Source organism: Salvelinus namaycush, unplaced genomic scaffold (assembly GCF_016432855.1).
Source record: "Salvelinus namaycush isolate Seneca unplaced genomic scaffold, SaNama_1.0 Scaffold1093, whole genome shotgun sequence".
NCBI lineage: Eukaryota > Metazoa > Chordata > Actinopteri > Salmoniformes > Salmonidae > Salvelinus > Salvelinus namaycush.
Window position 1 is genome coordinate 45,337 of NW_024057779.1, and position 27,863 is coordinate 73,199.

General features: G+C 41.7%; 1 protein-coding gene across 1 annotated transcript in view; it reads right to left on the reverse strand.

Annotated features, from left to right (window-relative positions):
- Positions 1-26,086, reverse strand: part of LOC120035688 (secretagogin-like) — a 42,143-nt gene extending 16,057 nt beyond the window's left edge. The window contains exons 1-5 of the mRNA XM_038982250.1: positions 25,950-26,086; positions 25,712-25,782; positions 22,382-22,474; positions 14,339-14,428; positions 10,627-10,683 (exon numbers count right to left, since the gene is read on the reverse strand). Of these exons, the coding sequence (XP_038838178.1) occupies positions 10,627-10,683; positions 14,339-14,428; positions 22,382-22,474; positions 25,712-25,782; positions 25,950-26,019 (381 nt within the window). The 5' untranslated portion in view covers positions 26,020-26,086. The remainder of the gene's footprint in view (positions 1-10,626; positions 10,684-14,338; positions 14,429-22,381; positions 22,475-25,711; positions 25,783-25,949) is intronic.
- Positions 26,087-27,863: the final 1,777 nt, after the last annotated feature.

Consider the following 27,863-nt stretch of genomic DNA (forward strand, 5'->3'; position numbering starts at 1 on the left):
CAGATCTAACATGGTTTATTTCCTGATTCACTGAAATCAGATCTAACATGGTTTATTGGTTTATTTCCTGATTCACTGAAATCAGATCTAACATGGTTTGATAAATATAAAGACATTACGTTCTGTGTGTAGAAGTGGAGTTAAACAACATTACCTTCTGTGTGTAGGAGTGGAGTTAAACCACATTACCTTCTGTGTGTAGGAGTGGAGTTAAACCACATTACCTTCTGTGTGTAGGAGTGGAGTTAAACCACATTACCTTCTGTGTGGAGGAGTGGGGTTAAACATTACCATCTGTGTGTAGGAGTGGAGTTAAACCACATTACCTTCTGTGTGTAGGAGTGGAGTTAAACACCATTGCCTTCTGTGTGTAGGAGTGGAGTTAAACACCATTACCTTCTGTGTGTAGGAGTGGAGTTAAACAACATTGCCTTCTGTGTGTAGGAGTGGAGTTAAACCACATTACCTTCTGTGTGTAGGAGTGGAGTTAAACCACATTACCTTCTGTGTGTAGGAGTGGAGTTAAACCACATTACCTTCTGTGTGTAGGAGTGGAGTTAAACCACATTACCTTCTGTGTGTAGGAGTGGAGTTAAACCACATTACCTTCTGTGTGTAGGAGTGGAGTTAAACCACATTACCTTCTGTGTGTAGGAGTGGAGTTAAACAACATTACCTTCTGTGTGTATGAGTGGAGTTAAACCACATTACCTTCTGTGTGTAGGAGTGGAGTTAAACCACATTACCTTCTCTGTGTAGGAGTGGAGTTAAACAACATTACCTTCTGTGTGTAGGAGTGGAGTTAAACCACATTACCTTCTGTGTGTAGGAGTGGAGTTAAACAACATTACCTTCTGTGTGTAGGAGTGGAGTTAAACAACATTACGTTCTGTGTGTAGGAGTGGAGTTAAACAACATTACCTTCTGTGAGTAGGAGTGGAGTTAACCTGTTTGGGCTCAAGGGGCAGTATTGAGTAGCCAGATAAAAGGTGCCCATTTCAAAAAGGCCTCGTACTCAATTCTTGCTCGTACAATATGCATATTATTATTACTATTGGATAGAAAACACTCTCTAGTTTCTAAAACCGTTTGAATTATATCTGTGGGTGAAACAGAACTCGACTTAGAGCAATTTTCCTATGTGTATGTCAGAATGCAGAATTTTGCTGGCTGTTCTGAGACCTGTGTATTAATTTTTTTATTTTTATTTTTTTTTTGTAATTTTTTTTTATTTTTTTTTTGTAATTTTTTTTATTTTATTTTTTATTTTTTGGGGGTGGATCAGCTTAATATTGCGGAAAGAATGTTGCTTCCAATGTAATTGTCTGCATCATTTCCAATCCCCCATATTTTTTGGGGTAAATATATATATCCATTCACGTATGCATACATATACACATATATACATACACATACCTACATAGACATACATACTTTTTTTAAAGAGTATACCTTTATTATTATTCCCCGCAAACCCTACCACCGATCCCCCAATTGGAGTAAACTGATAAACATTTCTGTTTTTACCTTCAATTTATACATCTTATACACATTTTACAGACACAGTCTACTTTATAATAGTTCTCTCTTGTTTGTTCTTAGTCCTTCCTCTATTTCTGTTGTCCATCCAGTTTGATTTCCACTTGTAACTGTGCTATTTCACAATAGCTCCGCACCTATACACATTTCACAGATCCCGTATGCCCTACATTGTTTATCTTGTTATTAGTCCCACCCTTCAGCTCCACTCAACCTTTCCCATCTATCTTCCAACATCATCCATTTCGGATTTTTATTTGCCATATATTTTTCAACTGTGCTGTGATGCTTCACAAAAGATTTGAATCTTCCTATTCTCATAGCTTCCACGGATTGTAAATTAAAAATAAACATTTTTGCTAAAATAATTATTATATTATTGATTGATTGACTATGGCTTTTCAAATCCCCCAGTATTGCTATCTGTAGCGTTAGTTCTACGCAAATGTTGCAATTCTTCAACCATTCCTGGACCTGTGACCAAAAACGAGCTACATGCGGACAATACCAAAATAAATGGTCTAATGACTCTGCCTCCTCACAGCAGAATCTGCAGAGCTGGGAAGATTGTATCCCCCATATATATAACATTCTATTAGTTGCAAGAATTTTGTACAATAATTTAAATTGAAAAATTCGAAGTTTTGAATTCCGGCGTTGTTTTGCGTATCAATTCATAGACCATGTGCCATGGAATGGGTACATCGAAAATCTCTTCCCAACTATTTTGCAATTTATATGGCACAGCTGTCAGTTTTTTGGTCCTTAAATTAAATTGGTATATGTTTTTATTTATCACACTTTTCTTTAACCATTCATGTTCTTTAATACAGGGCCGACATACAAGTTCCTTACTTTTATCCCCTTCTACCTGCCTCTTCCATTTTTGTGGTAATGCTGCAATTAATTGGTTGTAATTTTGGGTAGAGCAGACATTTCCATATGTCTGTGTTAGCTGCATGTGTGACATTACTCCACCAGTCCTATTTATGATATCATTCACAAAAATTATACCTTTTTTAAACATTTCTTCGATAAATACAGTTTTTTTATCAATTACTATATTTGAATTTAACCACAAGATTTGTTGTACTATTTGTTCCGTCCTTTCAGGTGGATTAAACTGAAATTGCAACCAACTTTCTAAGGCTTGTTTAAAAAATAAAGATATTTTCGAGATTATTTCCTTTTCAAACAACCGAAAGTGAGCAGGTGTAATCTGAATAAAGGGAAAAAGGCCCTTCTTGAACATAGGATGAGACATTCGTACCAATCTACTAGAGAACCAGTTTGGATTTAAGTATAACTTTTGTATGACTGATGCCTTTAGTGAGAGGTCTAATGCTTTAATATTTAATAATTTCTGCCCTCCGAATTCATATTCGTTATATAAATAGGCCCTTTTAATTTTATCTGGCTTGCCGTTCCAAATAAAATTGAATATTTTTTGTTCATATAATTTAAAAAGCAGGTCACTAGGTGTAGGCAAAACCATAAGCAAATAGGTAAACTGTGATATGATTAAAGAGTTAATCAGGGTGATTTTCCCACAAATAGACAGGTATTTTCCTTTCCATGGTAGCAAGATCTTATCTATTTTTGCTAACTTTCTATAAAAATTTATTGGAGTGAGATCATTTCTTTCTTTTGGGATTTGTATACCGAGTATGTCCACATCTCCGTCAGACCATTTAATTGGTAAACTACATGGCAATGTAAAATGTGTATTTTTTAGTGATCCAATACGTAATATGGTACATTTATCATAATTTGGTTTTAATCCAGAGAGGATAGCAAATGTATCTAGATCCTCTAAGAGGCCGTGGAGAGATTCTAGTTGTGGTTTTAAAAGAAAACATGAATCATCAGCGTACAATGACACCTTAGTTTTTAGGCCCTGGATTTCTAATCCCTTAATATTAATGTTTGATCTAATTTTAACAGCTAACATTTCGATGGAAATAATAAATAGATATGCCGATAGTGGACAACCTTGTTTTACTCCTCTAGATAGTTTAAAACTTTCTGAGATGTAGCCATTATTTACTATTTTACACCTAGGGTTACTATACATAATTTTAACCCATTTTATAAGAGATTCCCCAAAATTGAAATATTCTAGGCATTTATATATAAACTCCAGTCGTACTTTATCAAAAGCCTTTTCAAAATCAGCTATGAAAACCAGGCCTGGTGTCCCCGATATTTCATAGTGTTCTATTGTTTCCAGTACTTGCCTTATATTATCTCCAATGTATCGTCCATGTAAAAAACCTGTCTGATTAGGATGAATAATATCTGACAAAACTTTTTTTATTCTATGCGCCAAGCATTTTGCTAGGATTTTTGCATCACAACACTGAAGTGTAAGAGGTCTCCAATTTTTTAAATGGACTGGATCTTTATAAATACCACTTGGGTCCTGTTTCAGTAATAATGATATCACACCTTCTTGTTGCGTGTCTGATAATCTATCATTTATATAGGAGTGGTTAAAACAAGCTAATAATGGTCCTTTGAGTATATCAAAAAAATGTTTGTATACTTCCACTGGTATGCCATCCAGTCCTGGAGTTTTCCCATCCTTAAAGGCCCCAATTGCATCAAGTAGTTCCTCCTCTGTAATTAGGCCTTCACATGAGTCTTTCTGTACAGATGTTAATTTTACATTATTATTAGGGAAAAAATCCATACAATTAGTTTCAGTTAGTGGAGATGGAGGAGCCTGAAACGAAAACATATTCTTAAAGTACTTTACTTCCTCTTTCAAAATATCATTTGGTGAATCATGCGTGACTCCATCATTTGTAACAAGTTTTAATACGTTTTTTTTGGTAGCATTTCTATATTGAAGATTGAAAAAGAATTTGGTGCATTTTTCCCCATATTCCATCCAGTTCGCTTTATTTTTATAATATATTACACTGGATCGTTCTTGAATAAGTTCCTCCATTTCTTTTTGTTTTTCCTCTAACTTATTCTGTGCCTCTATGGTACCGTTTTTATTGTTATCTAACTGTACTGTTAGTCCTTCAATTTCCTTTGTTAATATGGACTCTTTTGATCGAAATTGCTTTTGTTTTATAGATGAGTACTGAATTGCATGACTTAAAAGTGTCCCATACAATATGGGGATCTGCTGTACCTATGTTATGTCTAAAAAAGTCAGTTATAAATTCTTCTGTCCTAGTTCTAAACAATTTATCATCTAGTAGGCTTTGATTAAATTTCCAATATCCTCGCCCACGTGGAAATTCTGTAAGAGTAATATATATGCCAATTATGTGATGGTCCGACCGCATTCTGTCCCCTATCAAACACTTTTTAACTTTTGGTGCCAGAGAGAATGATATAAGAAAGTATTCAAGGCGACTAGCTTGATTAAGCCTCCGCCATGTATATCTCACTAGGTCAGGGTATTTAAGTCTCCATATATCCACTAATTCCAATATATCCATGACATTCCTGATTTCCTTAAGTGCCTGAGGGTGATAGTTTGTAGTGTGATTTCCTTTCCGGTCCATAGAGGTATTTAAGACCGTATTAAAATCTCCCACTATAATAATAGAGTCTAGTGTTGCTTGTAGAGTTGATACATTCTTATATATATTGTCAAAGAAGCTTGGATCATCATTATTCGGACCGTATAGGTTAATAAGCCATATATGTTTATTGTCCAATAACATATTTAAAATAATCCATCTACCTTGAGGATCTGTTTGGACAAGTTGCACATTTGGATCAAAGTTATTATTAATTAAAACCATCACCCCTTTTGAATTTCTTTGCCCATGGGAGAAATATATTTCGCCCCCCCAGTTCTTTTTCCACAAAACTTCATCTAAAACTGTCGAATGGGTTTCCTGTAAACAATAGATATTATAATCCTTCTCTTTTAGCCAGGTAAATACTGATCGTCTTTTCTTATTATCTGCTAAGCCATTACAATTGTAACTGGCTATACTTATTTCACCACTTACCATAATGAGACACACCTTTCAATTATTTTTATCAAAATATATGTTTGTAAACGTCCTATTAAAAAGTAACATAATGATTGAGTGTCTATATAGTTGTACCATGACATTTGCATCTCCACTAAGCAAACCTCCAATTGGTCCCCACTATTCCACCCGCCAAAAGCCCCCATCTCGAGTTGGGTTGTCATCCCAATGCCCGGCAGACCACCCTCGACCCCCTGTATCCCATAGCCCTGGACCGACTGGGATCCATCCTTTGAAAAGTGCACACAGCGCCATCCACCGAACCGAAGTAGATCCATTGCCAAATGCATTTCCATCGCCCTCACCTCGATTTGTATTACATATTGCTGTGGATCATCCTCTATAGTCCCTAACATCTTTTACTTCTTCCTTCGCAACAGTTGTGGGATACACACATACACCCACACACATTCAGCCCTTACCCCCACACAACCATAAGCTCACCCTCTCAACAATTGCACCATCCCAGAGCCCAACTCAAGATGGGTCATGATTTACAAATGTACTTGCAGTTGCAGCTGCATGAGAAGGCCTGCAAGACCGCGCAAAAAATGAGCATAAATGTAGAGATTTATTTACCATTGTCACATCCTAGATGATGGAGGTCAAATGTACACCTTCTTCCTGAAACACCCACAATATGGTCATCCGTTTTGACCATGTTCCCAAGCATCTCCATGCAGTCCGACTTTGATTTCGTGCCACCAGGGCCACAATAATATACCCCCTCTCTGAATGTCCGAGTGTGACCCCCTCCCCATGGGTTACTGCAGCTAGTGTTGCCAGCACTGCCACTGCCTGGGTGGGGGCACCCCACCGGAATCCCCACCGGCTAGGTACAAGGTCGTCAAGGTTCTCATTAGCAGCTTTGAGAATTTCCTTGTTTATTATGCTCTCCCTTTAGGGGGCTTTGGCTTTGCAGGACCAACCCTGCCAAGCAGGCTCAGAATCTTGAGGGGGCAGTGCTGCTCTTGGTCCCTGACCTCATTTTGGCTGCATACAGACCGCTTACAGCATGCACATAAAACAGTTAGGGACTTCTCCTTAGTATCTGGGCCATTCATGTGGGTGTCTAGGGTATAGGGCCATGGACCGTACCATTAAAATAGGATAATAAATAATTAGATATAATTTATTTTAAAAATGTAGTTCCCCATGATAGGACAATAAATAAATAAGACGTATAATTCATTATAAAAGTATATCCATCATCTGAACAACATTGAAAGCCCTCTCATACCCGGCTCACAGCAATACATTGGCTCTGGGATATGCAACCATTTCATTACTCACTCACTCAACTTTCCAAACATAACAAATAAAAATAAACACACATCACACCATCCACACATACTGTGCCTTCTGTTTACTTAGTTTTTATCTTCACTATGTAGAAATAGTGCTTGTGTTCAATTAGTTATATGTGAAGATTTATAGAAAAGCTATATTTTGTATTGTATTGTTACAATCAATAACCGGGCTTGAATTGTGTTTATTTTCCTCATCTATGAGAACTTTGTAATTTTTAAAATAACCATGGAGTAGTCTTTGTGTCTCTGAACAACTGGTTATCAATATATAGTTTATCAACGACGAGAGCTACTCGTTTCGCTTTTAATCTATTTTCTTTGAAAATTGGATACAGAACTTTGCGCCGTTCTGCAATTTCTTTCGGAAACTGATCATTCATGCCAATTTTGGTCCCAGCAAGTCTTTTACCCAGGCTTTTAACCATTATTTTATCTTTAAATGAAGCAAATTTGGCAACGATTGGGCGTTCGTACCTCTGCCCTCTCTGTCCGAGGCGGTGTACACGTTCAAGTTGGATCTTGTCGATAACTTCGCGTGGAATCTGAAGCGCTGCAAAAAGGAACTCTCTAACTACAGATTCAGGAACCTCTCCTTCTTTCTCTTGGATATTTGTAAGTACCAAATTCTCTCTCATGGATCTAGTTTGTATGTCCAGTAAGCATTCCTTCAGAACGTTGTTCTCCTTTTTAAATTCATTCATTTCGGTTTCAATCTTATTGACTGTCCCTTTTAGCGCGTGTGTTTCCTTCTCCAAAGCCGCAGCTTTTTCATCACTCATCTCTAGGCTTGCCTTCAACTCTTTTATATCTTTACTAACTAATTCAAGTATACCCAGTTTGTCATTTATTGATTTTAACAGATCGGTTTCGACCTTTACCATTGCCGGTGGTGAGAATATTAGATCATCAGTGTCTGTTGAAGAGTCACGTTTTCGTTTTTGAATCGGTTCCCCTGTCTTACTCTCCGTCATGTTTGGGTGTTGCTTGTTTTCGTAATATTTGTCGATAAATGTCTCTAGTCTTAGGATTTGTTTTGTGTTATTATCCAGATTGAAGGTTATCACCCACCAGATTATTTAGTGCTAATATTTTAGTCTAATTTAGCAGATATTTCGAATATTATGTTTTATCTTGAGGTGCTCTACATAACTTCGTTCAGTCCGCCATTACCTTTACGTTACCTTTACGTCCGCCGTCTACGTCTACGCCCTTCCTAGAACAGCGCCCGCACTTGTGTATTAATTTGCCTGTCCTCTATTGGTTGAGATGCACTGCATACGCCTTCCCCTGGGTGTCAGCGAATAGGGAGACTTGAAATGGAGTTTCTACGTAGTTCCCAAAGGTTATAAATTGCTTGGAACCGAAATGTCCCATCTTTCCACTCTTCGCTCTGACGCAGGGAGGTTCTTGGCATGTCATGTTAGAAGCTCCTGTTTCAGCTCCAAGATATATCCGGCTCTGTTTTTATTCGATATAGGTGTTAAAGACATCGTAATGTTTTTATTTTAAACCGAATTATATCAGTTTATGTCAGTATATTGCGATTTTCGGGTATTTATTTTCGTGACGTTGTAGGAAGTTGGGTATCTCTGGCCCACATGGCTATTGTTTACTGCTAATTGCAACGTTGAAGACGACGTTCTCCAACCTAGCAACGATTCTTTTGGACAAAGGACACCTATCCCAAGATTCTGATGGGAGTTCATCAAAAAGTAAGAACTATTTATGCTGATAATTCATTGTTCTGTTGGAAAAAGTAAAATGCATAAGACGCCATTACTTGCAGTGTAGCCTTGCTTTATCGCACCCTGCATTGCGCAGTAACGTTAATTTTAAAAATGTAATTCAGCGATTGCATTAAGAACTAATTTGTCTTTCAATTGCTGTCCAACCTGTATTTTTTTAGTCAAGTTTATGAATAGTTTTCGATAAGAATAGGTGCCTTTCCAAGATGGCGCTGGACAGATTGCTTGAGTATTTGGACACTATTTTCATTGTATAAGCACGATTTGTGCCGCTAAATATGCACATTTTCGAACAAACTCTATATGCATTGTGTAATATGATGTTACAGGACTGTCATCTGAAGAATTCTGAGAAGGTTAGTGAAAAAATTAATATATTTTGGTGGTTTCTACGTTATCGCTATTTTTGCCTTGAATCAATGCTGTTGTTATGTTTGCTATTGTGCTAAGCTAATATAACGCTATATTGTGTTTTCGCTGTAAAACACTTGATAAATCGGAAATATTGTCTGGAATCACAAGATGCCTGTCTTTCAATTGCTGTACACTATGTATTTTTCAGAAATGTTTTATGATGAGTATTTAGTTATTTGGCGTTGGTGTCTGTAATTTTTCTGTCTGCTTTCGGTGCAATTTCTGACTGTAGCTGCAATGTAAACTATGATTTATACCTGAAATATGCACATTTTTCTAACAAAACATATGCTATACAATAAATATGTTATCAGACTGTCATCTGATGAAGTTGTTTCTTGGTTAGTGGCTATTTATATCTTTATTTGGTCGAATTTGTGATAGCTACTGATGGAGTAAAAAACTGTTGGAGTAAAAAAAGTGGTGTCTTTTGCTAACGTGGTTAGCTAATAGATTTACATATTTTGTCTTCCCTGTAAAACATTTTAAAAATCGGACATGTTGGCTGGATTCACAAGATGTGTACCTTTCATATGCTGTATTGGACTTGTTAATGTGTGAAAGTTAAATATTTAAAAAATATATATTTTGAATTTCGCGCCCTGCACTTTGAGCTGGCTGTTGTCATAAGTGTACCGACGTCGGGCTTGCACGCCAAACAGGTTATACAACATTGCCTTCTGTGTGTAGGAGTGGCGTTAAACCACATTACCTTCTGTGTGTAGGAGTGGAGTTAAACCACATTACCTTCTGTGTGTAGGAGTGGAGTTAAACCACATTACCTTCTGTGTGTAGGAGTGGAGTTAAACCACATTACCTTCTGTGTGTAGGAGTGGAGTTAAACCACATTACCTTCTGTGTGTAGGAGTGGAGTTAAACCACATTACCTTCTGTGTGTAGGAGTGGAGTTAAACAACATTACCTTCTGTGTGTAGGAGTGGAGTTAAACCACATTACCTTCTGTGTGTAGGAGTGGAGTTAAACCACATTACCTTCTCTGTGTAGGAGTGGAGTTAAACCACATTACCTTCTGTGTGTAGGAGTGGAGTTAAACCACATTACCTTCTGTGTGTAGGAGTGGAGTTAAACAACATTACCTTCTGTGTGTAGGAGTGGAGTTAAACAACATTACCTTCTGTGTGTAGGAATGGAGTTAAACCACATTACCTTCTGTGTGGAGTTAAACCACATTACCTTCTGTGTGTAGGAGTGGAGTTAAACCACATTACCTTCTGTGTGTAGGAGTGGAGTTAAACCACATTACCTTCTGTGTGTAGGAGTGGAGTTAAACAACATTACCTTCTGTGTGTAGGAGTGGAGTTAAACAACATTACCTTCTGTGTGTAGGAGTGGAGTTAAACAACATTACCTTCTGTGTGTAGGAGTGGAGTTAAACCACATTACCTTCTGTGTGTAGGAGTGGAGTTAAACCACATTACCTTCTGTGTGTAGGAGTGGAGTTAAACCACATTACCTTCTGTGTGTAGGAGTGGAGTTAAACCACATTACCTTCTGTGTGTAGGAGTGGAGTTAAACCACATTACCTTCTGTGTGTAGGAGTGGAGTTAAACCACATTACCTTCTGTGTGTAGGAGTGGAGTTAAACAACATTACCTTCAGCTCCACAGCTGATATGAATCCACTGCTGTCAGCATCATACTTTCTCCAGATCTACAGAGACAAGAAGGACAATCAGTTGCTGTGAATACAAATACCAGCTGCCACCAATGACCCTTAGTAAGCATTAGGGTGCTTGTCCAGGTGAGGTGATGCTGAGTTCTTTGTCTTCCTCAGAGTTACTGTGATAGCCACACACAACAAATGGAGTTCACATGGAAAAAGGAACTGCGAACATTCTTTCCATAAATTACAAATTACATCTCACATATCTGGTTCTACAGATCTGGCAGGTACTCGGATCACCACACAGACCATTCCAACAGATCACCGCACAGACCATTCCAACAAATCACCGCACAGACCATTCCACCAGATCACCGCACAGACCATTCCAACAGATCACCGCACAGACCATTCCAACTGATCACCGCACAGACCATTCCAACAGATCACCACACAGACCATTCCAACAGATCACCGCACAGACCATTCCAACAGATCACCGCACAGACCATTCCAACAGATCACCACACAGACCATTCCAACAGATCACCGCACAGACCATTCCAACAGATCACCACACAGACCATTCCAACAGATCACCGCACAGACCATTCCAACAAATCACCGCACAGACCATTCCAACAGATCACCGCACAGACCATTCCAACAGGTGAGAATATTAGATCATCAGTGTCTGTTGAAGAGTCACGTTTTCGTTTTTGAATCGGTTCCCCTGTCTTACTCTCCGTCATGTTTGGGTGTTGCTTGTTTTCGTAATATTTGTCGATAAATGTCTCTAGTCTTAGGATTTGTTTTGTGTTATTATCCAGATTGAAGGTTATCACCCACCAGATTATTTAGTGCTAATATTTTAGTCTAATTTAGCAGATATTTCGAATATTATGTTTTATCTTGAGGTGCTCTACATAACTTCGTTCAGTCCGCCATTACCTTTACGTTACCTTTACGTCCGCCGTCTACGTCTACGCCCTTCCTAGAACAGCGCCCGCACTTGTGTATTAATTTGCCTGTCCTCTATTGGTTGAGATGCACTGCATACGCCTTCCCCTGGGTGTCAGCGAATAGGGAGACTTGAAATGGAGTTTCTACGTAGTTCCCAAAGGTTATAAATTGCTTGGAACCGAAATGTCCCATCTTTCCACTCTTCGCTCTGACGCAGGGAGGTTCTTGGCATGTCATGTTAGAAGCTCCTGTTTCAGCTCCAAGATATATCCGGCTCTGTTTTTATTCGATATAGGTGTTAAAGACATCGTAATGTTGTTATTTTAAACCGAATTATATCAGTTTATGTCAGTATATTGCGATTTTCGGGTATTTATTTTCGTGACGTTGTAGGAAGTTGGGTATCTCTGGCCCACATGGCTATTGTTTACTGCTAATTGCAACGTTGAAGACGACGTTCTCCAACCTAGCAACGATTCTTTTGGACAAAGGACACCTATCCCAAGATTCTGATGGGAGTTCATCAAAAAGTAAGAACTATTTATGCTGATAATTCAGCATAAACCGATCACCACACAGACCATTCCAGCAGATCACCACACAGACCATTCTAACAGATCACCAAACAGACCATTCCAACAGATCACCGCACAGACCATTCCAACCGATCACCACACAGACCATTCCAACAGATCCAGCTTCATAAAGTCTACACTGTTGTCCAGAGGTGCTTCTCACCTTCATAAAGTCTACACTGTTGTCCAGAGGGGCTTCTCACCTTCATAAAGTCTACACTGTTGTCCAGAGGGGCTTCTCACCTTCATAAAGTCTACACTGTTGTCCAGAGGGGCTTCTCACCTTCATAAAGTCTACACTGTTGTCCAGAGGTGCTTCTCACCTTCATAAAGTCTACACTGTTGTCCAGAGGGGCTTCTCACCTTCATAAAGTCTACACTGTTGTCCAGAGGGGCTTCTCACCTTCATAAAGTCTACACTGTTATCCAGAGGGGCTTCTCACCTTCATAAAGTCTACACTGTTGTCCAGAGGGGCTTCTCACCTTCATAAAGTCTACACTGTTGTCCAGAGGGGCTTCTCACCTTCATAAAGTCTACACTGTTGTCCAGAGGGGCTTCTCACCTTCATAAAGTCTACACTGTTGTCCAGAGGGGCTTCTCACCTTCATAAAGTCTACACTGTTGTCCAGAGGGGCTTCTCACCTTCATAAAGTCTACACTGTTGTCCAGAGGGGCTTCTCACCTTCATAAAGTCTACACTGTTGTCCAGAGGGGCTTCTCACCTTCATAAAGTCTACACTGTTGTCCAGAGGGGCTTCTCACCTTCATAAAGTCTACACTGTTGTCCAGAGGGGCTTCTCACCTTCATAAAGTCTACACTGTTGTCCAGAGGGGCTTCTCACCTTCATAAAGTCTACACTGTTGTCCAGAGGGGCTTCTCACCTTCATAAAGTCTACACTGTTGTCCAGAGGGGCTTCTCACCTTCATAAAGTCTACACTGTTGTCCAGAGGGGCTTCTCACCTTCATAAAGTCTACACTGTTGTCCAGAGGGGCTTCTCACCTTCATAAAGTCTACACTGTTGTCCAGAGGGGCTTCTCACCTTCATAAAGTCTACACTGTTGTCCAGAGGGGCTTCTCACCTTCATAAAGTCTACACTGTTGTCCAGAGGGGCTTCTCACCTTCATAAAGTCTACACTGTTGTCCAGAGGGGCTTCTCACCTTCATAAAGTCTACACTGTTGTCCAGAGGGGCTTCTCACCTTCATAAAGTCTACACTGTTGTCCAGAGGGGCTTCTCACCTTCATAAAGTCTACACTGTTGTCCAGAGGGGCTTCTCACCTTCATAAAGTCTACACTGTTGTCCAGAGGGGCTTCTCACCTTCATAAAGTCTACACTGTTGTCCAGAGGGGCTTCTCACCTTCATAAAGTCTACACTGTTGTCCAGAGGGGCTTCTCACCTTCATAAAGTCTACACTGTTGTCCAGAGGGGCTTCTCACCTTCATAAAGTCTACACTGTTGTCCAGAGGGGCTTCTCACCTTCATAAAGTCTACACTGTTATCCAGAGGGGCTTCTCACCTTCATAAAGTCTACACTGTTGTCCAGAGGGGCTTCTCACCTTCATAAAGTCTACACTGTTGTCCAGAGGGGCTTCTCACCTTCATAAAGTCTACACTGTTGTCCAGAGGGGCTTCTCACCTTCATAAAGTCTACACTGTTGTCCAGAGGGGCTTCTCACCTTCATAAAGTCTACACTGTTGTCCAGAGGGGCTTCTCACCTTCATAAAGTCTACACTGTTGTCCAGAGGGGCTTCTCACCTTCATAAAGTCTACACTGTTGTCCAGAGGGGCTTCTCACCTTCATAAAGTCTACACTGTTGTCCAGAGGGGCTTCTCACCTTCATAAAGTCTACACTGTTGTCCAGAGGGGCTTCTCACCTTCATAAAGTCTACACTGTTGTCCAGAGGGGCTTCTCACCTTCATAAAGTCTACACTGTTGTCCAGAGGGGCTTCTCACCTTCATAAAGTCTACACTGTTGTCCAGAGGGGCTTCTCACCTTCATAAAGTCTACACTGTTGTCCAGAGGGGCTTCTCACCTTCATAAAGTCTACACTGTTGTCCAGAGGGGCTTCTCTCACCTTCATAAAGTCTACACTGTTGTCCAGAGGGGCTTCTCACCTTCATAAAGTCTACACTGTTGTCCAGAGGGGCTTCTCACCTTCATAAAGTCTACACTGTTGTCCAGAGGGGCTTCCCTGCGGAACACCAGGAGGAAGTTCTCATCCTGTGGCAGGATCATCATGGCCAACTGCAACACAACCAAATACACATGAACATTTATCAGATGCTCTTATCCAGAGTCACAACACGTGAATTCAACTAAAGTGCATTCAACTGTATATCATGATACTTGCACCACAGTTATCAGCAAGATATCAGTGGGAGTAAGATGAGAGAGAACCCATCCTGAAGACAGCAGCAGCTGTACAGTGAGTCTCTCTCCCAGCCCAGCTGACCTCCCATACAACCAGCCCAGAGTCAGCGTCTCTAACTGTTGATTCGCCCCTCTCTAACTGAATCACTGTAGCTGCACCTTTTTCCCAGAGAGACCGTGAAGTATGATGCCAGTGAAGTACGATGCAGGTGAAGTATGATGACAGTGAAGTACGATGCCAGTGAAGTACGATGCCAGTGAAGTATGATGCCAGTGAAGTATGCTGCCAGTGAAGTATGATGCAGGTGAAGTATGATGCCAGTGAAGTATGATGCCAGTGAAGTATGATGCCAGTGAAGTATGCTGCCAGTGAAGTATGATGCCAGTGAAGTATGATGCCAGTGAAGTATGATGCCAGTGAAGTATGATGCAAGTGAAGTATGATGCCAGTGAAGTATGATGCCTGTGAAGTATGATGCCAGTGAAGTATGATGCTAGTGACGTGGCAGCAATTCATCAGACCCACTAATTGTGGCCCTGGCAGGCATCCAGATCTAACTGTGCTGAGTGCCCAACGGGATCTTGTGCCCTCCCCTCTTAGTACAATTATATTAGCACTGCATTAGAGGATTACATTGGGATATGATCAACATTGCAGAGAGAGTGAGAGACAGAGAGAGAGAGAGAGAGAAAAAAAAAAGAAAAAGATAGATTTAGAGTTAGATAAACTTGGATTTTTTTGTCAGGAACACATACAGGATGCTACTCTCTACTACATAACCTTCACTTCAAATCAAAACTCAAAACCTACAACCTGATTTTGGACGGAATTACGGAATCACCTGAACAGTTCACAACAACCAAGGATTTTAATTCTATACAGCAAATTCTCTGGAAAACAACAGAAACCTGAAAACACCACCCAACCTGGAACTGAGTGAGTAATGTTTAGTCTGAAACTATATTCTATTTCCAAAAGCCAAGAAGAAAAATACATGACATTACTCTATAAGGACTGAATGGTAACATAATTCTGCCAAGCTTGATACAACTTCAACTAGCACTTACGTGTCAAGTGAGAGGTGTCAAAGCCCATTAGCCCAACAATGGCAGGAGAGTCGAATAGTCTACCCCAACCAAATGGAGAGGCCTTAGAAGCTGCCTCCCGCTGTTCAGAGGTAATTAAAATACAGTACTCTGTGAGTGTAAAGAATGATAAGGCAAGAAAAGATCACAAAATGAAGCTCCTTATGGAAAATCAAGAGACACTTTTTGCTGACTATTACAAAAATGGGAACATCAGCAACCTTATCTTCCACACAAACCATCCCCTGGCATGGCACAGTGCTATATTAGCACACTACCCCTCTGTTAAGAGAGGGGGGGTTAACGAGGGGTGGAAACTCAGGATTCTTGACAACGAGGACGAGGAGTCAGCTAACATAAATCTTTATAAGTCTGGAACAGTAATGGTACAGGGCAACCCCAAACAGTTTCAGCTGGACTTTCACCTAATCAAAGATTTAGCCCAGCAGGAGAAGCTCTCCCTTGATAAAGATACCCCCACCCCAAGCGGGTCAGACCAGACCTCTTCATCACATAACCCCACAGACGAGCAACCCTCAGCAGACAGTCAACCTCCCAGCACAGAGTACTTCTCCCTCATTGAAATGAAGGATAAATTCACCCAGCTGGAGGTAAGGCAGGTGGAGCTGGAACAGCAGGTGATTACACTCCAGTCAGCACAGACCCAGACAACAGTCCAGCACAACAACACCCCTTTAACCAGACCCGGAGTGCTGGAGGTGGAGAGAGACATATCTGCACTCTGGACAGTGGTGAGACAACTTCAACAGGAGAAAGAGCAGAAGCAGGAGCAGGAGCAGAACAGAGCACTAGAGGAGAGGATCAGACTGCTGGAGGAGAGGGAGAGGGGGATGGAGGAGAGGATCAGACTGCTGGAGGAGAGGTGGAGGGGGATGGCATGTGACAGAGAACAACCCACTAGGGAGGTGGCCATCCCCACAGAGACGCCAGCAGAACAGCCCACCTCAGCACCCGACAAAAGTCTCAACACCACAGCAGAACAGTCCACACCAGACCCTGACCATAGAGTCGACATCACAGCAGAACAGTCCACACCAGACCCTGACCATAGAGTCGACATCACAGCAGAACAGACAAAAGAAAAACCCCAAGCCCAGCAGCTCTCACTCCCTCTGAGCACCCCCCCTGTCAGCCACCCTGATAGCCCTCCTGACAACCCCCCCACACCCACTGAGGACAAACACAAGACACAGATTGTCCTCCTTATGGACTCAAATGGGAAATATATAGAAGAAAAAAAACTTTTTCCCAAACACAGTGTGTCTAAACTCTGGTGTCCAAACACCCAGCGCGCCCTAGACCTTCTGTCTGAGGACAAACTAGGCTCACCCAGCCACATAATAATACACACAGGCACAAACGACCTGAGAGCACAGCAGGAAAGGGTGGCCACAGCACTGAAGGGAGTGATTGAAAAAGCTTCTTCTACTTTCCCCAACGCACAAGTGGTTATCTCCACCCTGCTACCACGAAAAGACTTCCACCCTGCTACAATACAGCGGGTAAACGCAAGCATTTCCCGTGACTGTGCCTCAAAACCAAATGTCTTTCTGGCCCACCACTCCACCCTGGACCTGAACAGCCTCTATGACCAGGTCCACCTCTACAAGGCAGCAGTGCCCACCTTTGCCCGGACTCTAAAGGACATCGCTCTCAAACGCAGCCCCAACACTTCACACAGGAGCAACAGATCAATAGACACCCCACCCAGACCAGCGAGACACCCTCCAAGACCTTCAGGACCCCCCCCTGGACCTACACATAGAGGACCCACGCCAAGAGGACTTACATCCAGACCACAGCACCCCCAGACACATCCACACCCCCACCCCAACCAATCAACACCCCCCCACATCAACCATGCCCACACCCAATTTAGGCCCCCTCAGATCAGACCTATGCCACTCCTGCCCACCCCATGCACCCCACCCCCGCAAAGAGGGCATCAACATGGAAGTCACACATACGCCCAGGTAGTGAGCGGGCAAACAGGCCCAACCCCCACTCTTACACTCGCCCAAGCCAACGGCATGTACCAGATGCTCAGCAGGCTCTGCTCACACTTACTGGCCTGAGGCCAAACCACGACCAACAACATTGGACACTTTATGGAACAAAAAGCCTTCACTATATCATCCTGGAATATCCAAGGCCTGAGGTCATCTGCCTTTGGCCTAAAGAGCAGGAACCCGGACTTCACCAAAGAAATCGGTAATGCAGACATTGTCATCCTGCAAGAAACATGGTATAGAGGAGACGGACCCACTGGTTGCCCTCTAGGTTACAGAGAGCTGGTAGTCCCATCCACCAAACTACCAGGTGTGAAACAGGGAAGGGACTCAGGGGGAATGCTAATTTGGTATAGAGCAGACCTAACTCACTCCATTAAATTAATCAAAACAGGAACATTTTACATTTGGCTAGAAATTCAAAAGGAAATTATCTTAACAGAGAAAAATGTCCTCCTGTGTGCTACCTATATCCCCCCACTAGAATCCCCATACTTTAATGAAGACAGCTTCTCCATCCTGAAGGAGGAAATCAATCATTTCCAGGCCCAGGGACATGTATTAGTCTGTGGCGACCTAAATGCCAGAACTGGACACGAACCTGACACCCTCAGCACACAGGGGGACAAACACCTGCCTGCAGGTGACAGCATTCCCTCCCCCATATGCCCCCCTAGGCACAACTATGACAACATAACCAACAAAAACGGGTCACAACTCCTGCAGCTCTGTCGCACGCTGGGTATGTACATAGTCAATGGTAGGCTTCGAGGAGACTCCTACGGTAGGTACACCTATAGCTCATCTCTTGGCAGTAGCACTGTAGACTACTTTATCACTGACCTCAACCCAGAGTCTCTCAGAGCGTTCACAGTCAGCCCACTGACACCCCTATCAGATCACAGCAAAATTACAGTCTACTTGAACAGAGCAATACTCAATCATGAGGCATCAAAGCCAAAGGAACTGAGTAACATTAAGAAATGCTATAGATGGAAGGAATGCAGTTTGGAAACCTACCAAAAAACAATTAGGCAACAGCAAATCCAATCCCTTTTAGACAACTTCCTGGGTAAAACGTTCCACTGCAATAGTGAAGGTGTAAACTTGGCAGTAGAAAATCTTAACAGTATATTTGACCTCTCAGCTTCCCTATCAAATCTAAAAATCTCAAATAGAAAACCGAAGAAAATGAACAACAATGACAAATGGTTTGATGAAGAATGCAAAAATCTAAGAAATAAATTGAGAAACCTGTCCAACCAAAAACATAGAGACCCGGAAAACCTGAGTCTACGCCTTCACTATGGTGAATCACTAAAACAATACAGAAATACACTATGGAAAAAGAAGGAACAGCATGTCAGAAATCAGCTCAATGTAATTGAAGAATCCATAGACTCTAACCAATTCTGGGAAAATTGGAAAACACTAAACAAACAACAACACGAAGAATTATCTATCCAAAATGGAGATGTATGGGTAAACCACTTCTCCAATCTTTTTGGCTCTATAACAAAGAATAAAGAGCAAAAACATATACATGATCAAATACAAATCCTAGAATCAACTATTAAAGACTACCAGAACCCACTGGATTCTCCAATTACCTTGAATGAGTTACAGGACAAAATAAAAACCCTCCAACCCAAAAAGGCCTGTGGTGTTGATGGTATCCTTAATGAAATGATCAAATATACAGACAACAAATTCCAATTGGCTATACTAAAACTCTTTAACATCGTCCTTAGCTCTGGCATCTTCCCCAATATTTGGAACCAAGGACTGATCACCCCAATCCACAAAAGTGGAGACAAATTTGACCCCAATAACTACCGTGGAATATGCGTCAACAGTAACCTTGGTAAAATACTCTGCATTATCATTAACAGCAGACTCGTACATTTCCTCAATGAACACAATGTACTGAGCAAATGTCAAATTGGCTTTTTACCAAATTACCGTACAACAGACCATATATTCACCCTACACACCCTAATTGACAACCAAACAAACCAAAACAAAGGCAAAGTCTTCTCATGCTTTGTTGATTTCAAAAAAGCCTTCGACTCAATTTGGCATGAGGGTCTGCTATACAAATTGATGGAAAGTGGTGTTGGGGGTAAAACATACGACATTATAAAATCCATGTACACAAACAACAAGTGTGCGGTTAAAATTGGCAAAAAACACACACATTTCTTCACACAGGGTCGTGGGGTGAGACAGGGATGCAGCTTAAGCCCCACCCTCTTCAACATATATATCAACGAATTGGCGCGGGCACTAGAACAGTCTGCAGCACCCGGTCTCACCCTACTAGAATCCGAAGTCAAATGTCTACTGTTTGCTGATGATCTGGTGCTTCTGTCACCAACCAAGGAGGGCCTACAGCAGCACCTAGATCTTCTGCACAGATTCTGTCAGACCTGGGCCCTGACAGTAAATCTCAGTAAGACCAAAATAATGGTGTTCCAAAAAAGGTCCAGTCGCCAGGACCACAAATTCCATCTAGACACCGTTGCCCTAGAGCACACAAAAAACTATACATACCTCGGCCTAAACATCAGCACCACAGGTAACTTCCACAAAGCTGTGAACGATCTGAGAGACAAGGCAAGAAGGGCATTCTATGCCATCAAAAGGAACATAAATTTCAACATACCAATTAGGATCTGGCTAAAAATACTTGAATCAGTCATAGAGCCCATTGCCCTTTATGGTTGTGAGGTCTGGGGTCCGCTCACCAACCAAGATTTCACAAAATGGGGCAAACACCAAATTGAGACTCTGCATGCAGAATTCTGCAAAAATATCCTCCGTGTACAACGTAGAACACCAAATAATGCATGCAGAGCAGAATTAGGCCGATACCCACTAATTATCAAAATCCAGAAAAGAGCCGTTAAATTCTACAACCACCTAAAAGGAAGCGATTCCCAAACCTTCCATAACAAAGCCATCACCTACAGAGAGATGAACCTGGAGAAGAGTCCCCTAAGCAAGCTGGTCCTAGGGCTCTGTTCACAAACACAAACACACCCCACAGAGCCCCAGGACAACAGCACAATTAGACCCAACCAAATCATGAGAAAACAAAAAGATAATTACTTGACACATTGGAAAGAATTAACAAAAAAACAGAGCAAACTAGAATGCTATTTGGCCCTAAACAGAGAGTACACAGTGGCAGAATACCTGACCACTGTGACTGACCCAAACTTAAGGAAAGCTTTGACTATGTACAGACTCAGTGAGCATAGCCTTGCTATTGAAACAGGCCGCCGTAGGCAGACATGGCTCTCAAGAGAAGACAGGCTATGTGCACACTGCCCACAAAATGAGGTGGAAACTGAGCTGCACTTCCTAACCTCCTGCCCAATGTATGACCATATTAGAGACACATATTTCCCTCAGATTACACAGATCCACAAAGAATTCGAAAACAAATCCAATTTTGATAAACTCCCATATCTACTGGGTGAAATTCCACAGTGTGCCATCACAGCAGCAAGATTTGTGACCTGTTGCCACAAGAAAAGGGCAACCAGTGAAGAACAAACACCATTGTAAATACAACCCATATTTATGCTTATTTATTTTAACTTGTGTGCTTTAACCATTTGTACATTGTTACAACACTGTATATATATAATATGACATTTGTAATGTCTTTATTGTTTTGAAACTTCTGTATGTGTAATGTTTACTGTTAATTTGTATTGTTTGTTTCACTTTTGTGTATTGTCTACCTCACTTGCTTTGGCAATGTTAACACATGTTTCCCATGCCAATAAAGCCCCTTGAATTGAATTGAATTGAATTGAGAGAGAGAGAGAGAGAGACAGGGGGGGGGAGTGAGTGAGGGACAGAGGGAGTGAGAGACAGAGAGTGAGAGAGAGAGAGACAGAGAGAGACAGAGAGTGAGAGAGAGAGTGAGAGAGACAGAGAGAGACAGAGAGAGACAGAGAGTGAGACAGAGAGTGAGAGAGAGAGAGAGAGAGAGAGAGTGAGAGAGAGAGAGAGAGAGAGAGAGACAGAGAGGAAAGACCATGAGGAAACAGCCCAGTTGTAGGTTACTACTGCAGCACTGTGCACCAAAAATACTGTGCAACAAGAACTCTGAGAAAAAAGGTGGCACCAGTCATTGATTCCTGCTGGTTCATGTGTAATGAAGCTGGTCATGCAATTGGCTGTCATATATGCTGAATCGTGCTTTTGACAATTAAAACAAGTGCCTATCGCTCCATCTCTACAACCGATATACTGTTCATCCCATTAGTGAAATGGTTTCCTCGCCCTTAGCTGCTATCGCTGCACTCTCCCCATCAACCACACAAAGAGACGCTGTGGCTTGCCTGCCAACTTCAGATGGCTGAGAGAGCGTTTACTGTGAGAGACCACTCACATATACAGTAAAACATCCCACAGGAACCACACAAATATATTGATCATTTCCACCACTTATAAAAGCTGGAAGCCTTTGAGATTTGTGGTCAAATTAATTGGTCTTCTTTTGAAAGTGGATGAATGCACTTTTTCTCTCTCTCTCTCTCTCTCTCTCTCTCTCTCTCTCTCTCTCTCTCTCTCTCTCTCTCTCTCTCTCAATTACATTTCCTCGGTCTCTCTCTCTCTCTCTCTGTCCATGTTCTGTTGGCTGTGTCTTAGATTGTTATAGCTATAGGTTTCCCTTTCCATCTGTTGGCGTTACCTCCTGGATCTGCAGGCGTCCGTCTGCGGTGACATCATAGGCTGACATGAACCTCTGCTTCAGCCTCTGGACCCTCTCCTCTGTTACTTTATCCTGCACGGAGAGAGAGACACGAAGTACAGTTACCACAGTTACTATGACTCCCCCTCTCCCCCCTCCCTCTCTCTCCTCTGACCAGATGTGCTTACTGGTTACCCACAAGTCTCCTGTCTCTGGTGGAAATGTAATATACCCGATGATCAATGATGCTTCCTCCCTGAACTGACACTTTACACTGTATGTGTAACGGATGTGAAATGGCTAGCTAGTTAGCGGTGGTGCGCGCTAATAGCCTTTCAATCGGTGACGTCACTTGCTCTGAGAAGTAGTGGTTCCCCTTGCTCTAAAGGGCCGCGGCTTTTGTGGAGCGATGGGTAACGATGCTTCGTGGGTGACTGTTGTTGATGTGTGCAGAGGGTCCCTGGTTCGCGCCCGGGTCGGGGCGAGGGGACGGTTTAAAGTTATACTGTTACATATGCAATGACTTCCTGTGTGTTGTCTTAGGAATGCTGCATTATCTCACCATTCCCCATTCTGTCACATCTCTGTCAAGCAGAGGTTCTGTTGTCTTCTGATTGGAAGGTCACTTTTAAAGTAATCCTATTGGTCAACAACTCATATTTTGAACCCAAACAACTCAGGTGTTATAAAGGGGTCTTAGATTCATTCTGTCTTTCTCTTTTTTGTTCCCGACCTGCTGTGGTGAAATAGACTCTCTCTTTCTCTCTCCTTCCCATGGCCTCTTCAGGCTTTTTCAGACTCTCTCTGTCTCTGTCTCTGTGTGTGTCTCTGTGTCTGTCTCTGTGTCTGTCTCTGTCTCTGTCTCTGTCTCTGTCTCTGTCTCTCTGTCTCTCTGTCTCTGTCTCTGTCTCTGTCTCTGTCTCTGTCTCTCTGTCTCTCTGTCTCTCTGTCTCTGTCTCTGTCTCTGTCTCTGTCTCTGTCTCTCTCTCTGTCTCTCTCTGATCATGCCTATAATAATGCCTTGTAATTTAAGTTAATGTGAATCGTTTGTATTACAATGTATTTAAATCTACTTTCCTGTAGTTTTCCATTCTCCTGCGTTTCTTGATAGCCTGTTACAGTAACTCAACCATAGTATCTAGCATAGTACTAAATATCAGTTTTGACATACTTTGATCATATTAATTACATAGTCTTATTATGGGTTGTATATAATGTATATATAATATGCATATCAAATATTACTTCACTAGAGATACACTTCATAACTAATTAGCTGTGTACATACAGTGAGAGCAGGAACAAACACAAATAAGTGACGTGTCCCAGACATGCAGGTGCCAGCAGCTTCCCAATAATACAGAGACATGAGTCTGTTCTCAATAGTATTATGTTCCTTATCAGCTGTTGACCTTAAGCGTAATGAGGTCCAATTTAAGTGAACATATTGACCAAGCAGTGTGTCCATGGTCTAAGGGCAGGAACAGGACGATCTTTAGTGCAAGACTGAAAGCAAAGTGAAATACAGACAATTTATGTCATTTATTGCGGTCGGGCAAGTTGAGCTCTGAGAACGTATTTGATGATCACAACCAAAATATAAAAGAATTCCAGTACTGATCTTTCTGATTCCTCTCGTATGTGTAAGTGAAAGGCAGGAAATATATTTCACTTCTGCATGTAAATAGCTAATTTACATTTTTTTAGGCAAGTGATTATAATCTTCTTGGAAACCAAAAACTTCTCCAGATTTGTCCTTTCAGACTTTAATGTCAATACTTGTCAGGCCCTGACCATAGAGAGCGTTTTATGTCTCTATTTTGGTTTGGTCAGGGTGTGATTTGGGTGGGCAGTCTATGTTCTATGTTCTATGATTTTCTATTTCTATGTGTTTGGCCGGGTGTGGTTCTCAATCAGCGGCAGCTGTCTATCGTTGTCTCTGATTGAGAACCATACTTAGGTATCCTTTTCCCACCTGTGTTTTGTGGGTAATTAATTTCCTGTGTGTGTTTGTGTGCATCTTGGTTGCGGCACGTTTCATTAAAAGATGTGGAACTACATGCACGTTGCGCCTTGGTCGATTTATGACGGGGAGTTTGAGGATAGCGAGTGTGACAATACTTCCTGTTTATATGATAGACAAATGATATGAAAACTGAGCACAGATGTTATTGGTTTTAAGACTACCAAGTGGTGGTCAGTTTAAATGTATTTGAACAATATCACAACAATATTTAGTTTTCTACACATCCACAGGAACTATTAAAAACAGCATCACCATCACAGAACCCATTGTCAGTGCTGAACATGGTCTCTCTCTAACCACCCACTGTGAAGTAAGCCAGAACATCAACTATATGTCCCAAATGGCGCCCTAAACCAATTATTGTGTCCTATTGGCTATGGTCAAAAGTAGTGCACTATATAGGGAACAGGGTTCCATAGGGCTCTGGTCAAAAGTAGTGCACTATATAGGGAACAGGGTTCCATAGGGCTCTGGTCAAAAGTAGTGCACTATATAGGGAACAGGGTGCCATAGGGCTCTGGTCAAAAGTAGTGCACTATATAGGGAACAGGGTGCCATAGGGCTATGGTCAAAAGTAGTTCCCTATATAGGGAACAGGGTTCCATAGGGCTTTGGTCAAAAGTAGTTCACTGTATAGGGAATAGGGTGCCATTTGGGACGCAACCCATAATTGCGTTTGCTGATGCCTGTAGCATCCTAATGTCATCCATGAGCCCATCTGGACAGCAGCTCATCCCACTCAGGAAAAAGACAAACACACTAAAAGGTTGAATAGAGCCTTTGTTTGGACAGAGCTATAACTAAAGATACGCTGCCCTTTGCTGCACAATTACATGGGGAAAGTACTGGCTGTTTTCCTGTATCAACCCATAGTTTTATTTACCTGTCAATCATCAGTAGCCTGCCATCGAATCGTTGTATTCACTCATCTAGACCAAGAGGTACATTGATCGACTGTAAATACTGAACGCAAAAATAAGATGTTGTTGGCAATCTCCCATAGAGGCAACAGTGGCACACCACGTATGGTATACAAGAGGAAGTGCCTTTAACACATTGTAGGCTATCTGTAATAGAGGAACGTCCGATAACACTCCCGAGGAACAGTGAGCCATATTTAGAAGAGGATATTTACAATAATAATGATCATGTATCTGTTATGTGTCATTTATAAGGCGGCACACTAGTTTCTGGCAGTAACTCGCAAATAGACAAAATGCACCTGCTGCGCTTCACATTTGTTGCGCGTTATTAGGCTGCTAATAAAATAGATAAAAGATAAGAGGGGGAAAATATGTACTTACCTCCGGACCTAATTTCGTCATCATGTGACGGAAGAAGTGATCCAACTCCTTCCCCTCAATGTAACCATTATCTGTAGAAGCATTAACAACATTTAAAATACTCTCTCATACGTTTTAGAATACTTTTTAAACGTTTTCTTTACATAAATAACATGGGGTTTTCTGCATCAAAAAGAACATATATAAAGTTATCAAACCATAGCTTGCATGGTTAGGTTATAATATTAATAATTCTCACCGTCTGCATCAAAGTGTTGCCAAATCTCCAGAAAACCAACAGCATCCATGTGCTCAAAAGCGCAGTCCATTGTAATAAACAGGAGTGTAAATGATATCTCTTAATACGGTTGACAGCCTACTGTTGCTGTATCCTTGTCGAGAGTCTACTCCGCACTAGTTCAGTACAACGTATGGGTGCTTTTCTTGACGTGGCCCGATCAATTCTCCAAACCCCACCTCCTTATATGGAATAATCTGACTTCACCATGACGCGGTGTAGAATGAATAGAATACAGGATGGACGAACGCATTTCGACTGCAGAGACATTCGAGAGTTTGGTCAACTTTTAGAATGTTGAATATTGTTCTAATTCTAGACATTCGGTAATTCATTCATAGCATTGTTTTAATATTCCACATGTAAAGTTAATGGGGAACTAACATGGCTGCCATAGAATGTTCAAGTGTCATGTAAATGTATCATCACGCTGGAAACCGCATTGGTCTAACTGTCTAAATACATGGGTCTGTTGACTGTAGCAATAAAGGAGATGAGAGTCAAGTCACACAAAAGCTTTCCTCCTAAAACTGGTCTGTCAAACATTAAAAGTTATGCAATATCATATCAGATATGGTTTACGATTTTTAATAGTTTACGACATTTAATTTCTCACTGTCAGGTTTTTAGAGTGGCTGGCTGAATTCATTCTCCGCTTGCATTTTAAAAAGCACTACATCAAGACACACCTGTACTGTGATTACAGTTTCACAGTAACATATTTCAGTGTTTTATTCTAGTTGAATTACAGGCCTGTATTCAATCAAACGCAGAATGCAGACAAGAGTTCTCCCGTCCCACTGGGCACACCTTGGTTGAATTAAATCGTAGAATAATGTTGAATGGACGTCAATGCCCGGTGGGATGGCTCGGGTTTCTCTCATCATTACCCCGCCATCTAGTGGCTAGATGTGCTACTGACATGCCTATATTCAACACTAACCCGACATTTATAACTAAGTTGAAAGGTTGTATTTACCACATACGGCTGGGGAAAAAAGCACTTCTACTGGTAATTACTAGTGGGAAAACCGTGTATAAAGGACGTCACGCTGATTGCTTAGCGTGTACCACTTCCTCCCCATGCGGCACATACCTGGCTCGAACCAGGGACCCCTGCTTCACAAATACAGAAAAAGCAAAAAAAGAAACGTCCTCTCACTGTCTTTTCAGCAAACTTTAACATGTGTAAATATTTGTATGAACATAACAAGATTCAACAACTGAGACATAAACTGAACAAGTTCCATAGACATGTGACTAACAGAAATGGAATATTGTGTCCCTGAACAAAGGGAGGGGGGATCAAAATCAAATGTAACAGTCAGTATCTGGTGTGGCCACCAGCTGCATTAAGTACTGCAGTGCATCTCCTCCTCATGGACTGCACCAGATTTCCCAGTTCTTGCTGTGAGATGTTACCCCACTCTTCCACCAAGACACCTACAAGTTCCCAGACATTTCTGGGGGGAATGGTCCTAGCCCTCACCCTCCGATCCAACAGGTCCCAGACGTGCTCAATGGGATTGAGATCCGGGCTCTTCGCTGGCCATGGCAGAACACTGACATTCCTGTCTTGCAGGAAATGATGCACAGAACGAGCAGTATGGCTGGTGGCATTGTCATACTGGAGGGCCATGTCAGGATGAGCCTGCAGGAAGGGTACCACATGAGGGAGGAGGATGTCTTCCCTGTAACGCACAGTGTTGAGATAATCTGCAATGACAACAAGTGTAACAGTATAACTTTAAACCGTCCCCTCGCCCCGACACGGGCGCGAACCAGGGACCCTCTGCACACATCAACAACTGACACCCACGAAGCGTCGTTACCCATCGCTCCACAAAAGCCGCGGCCCTTGCAGAGCAAGGGGCA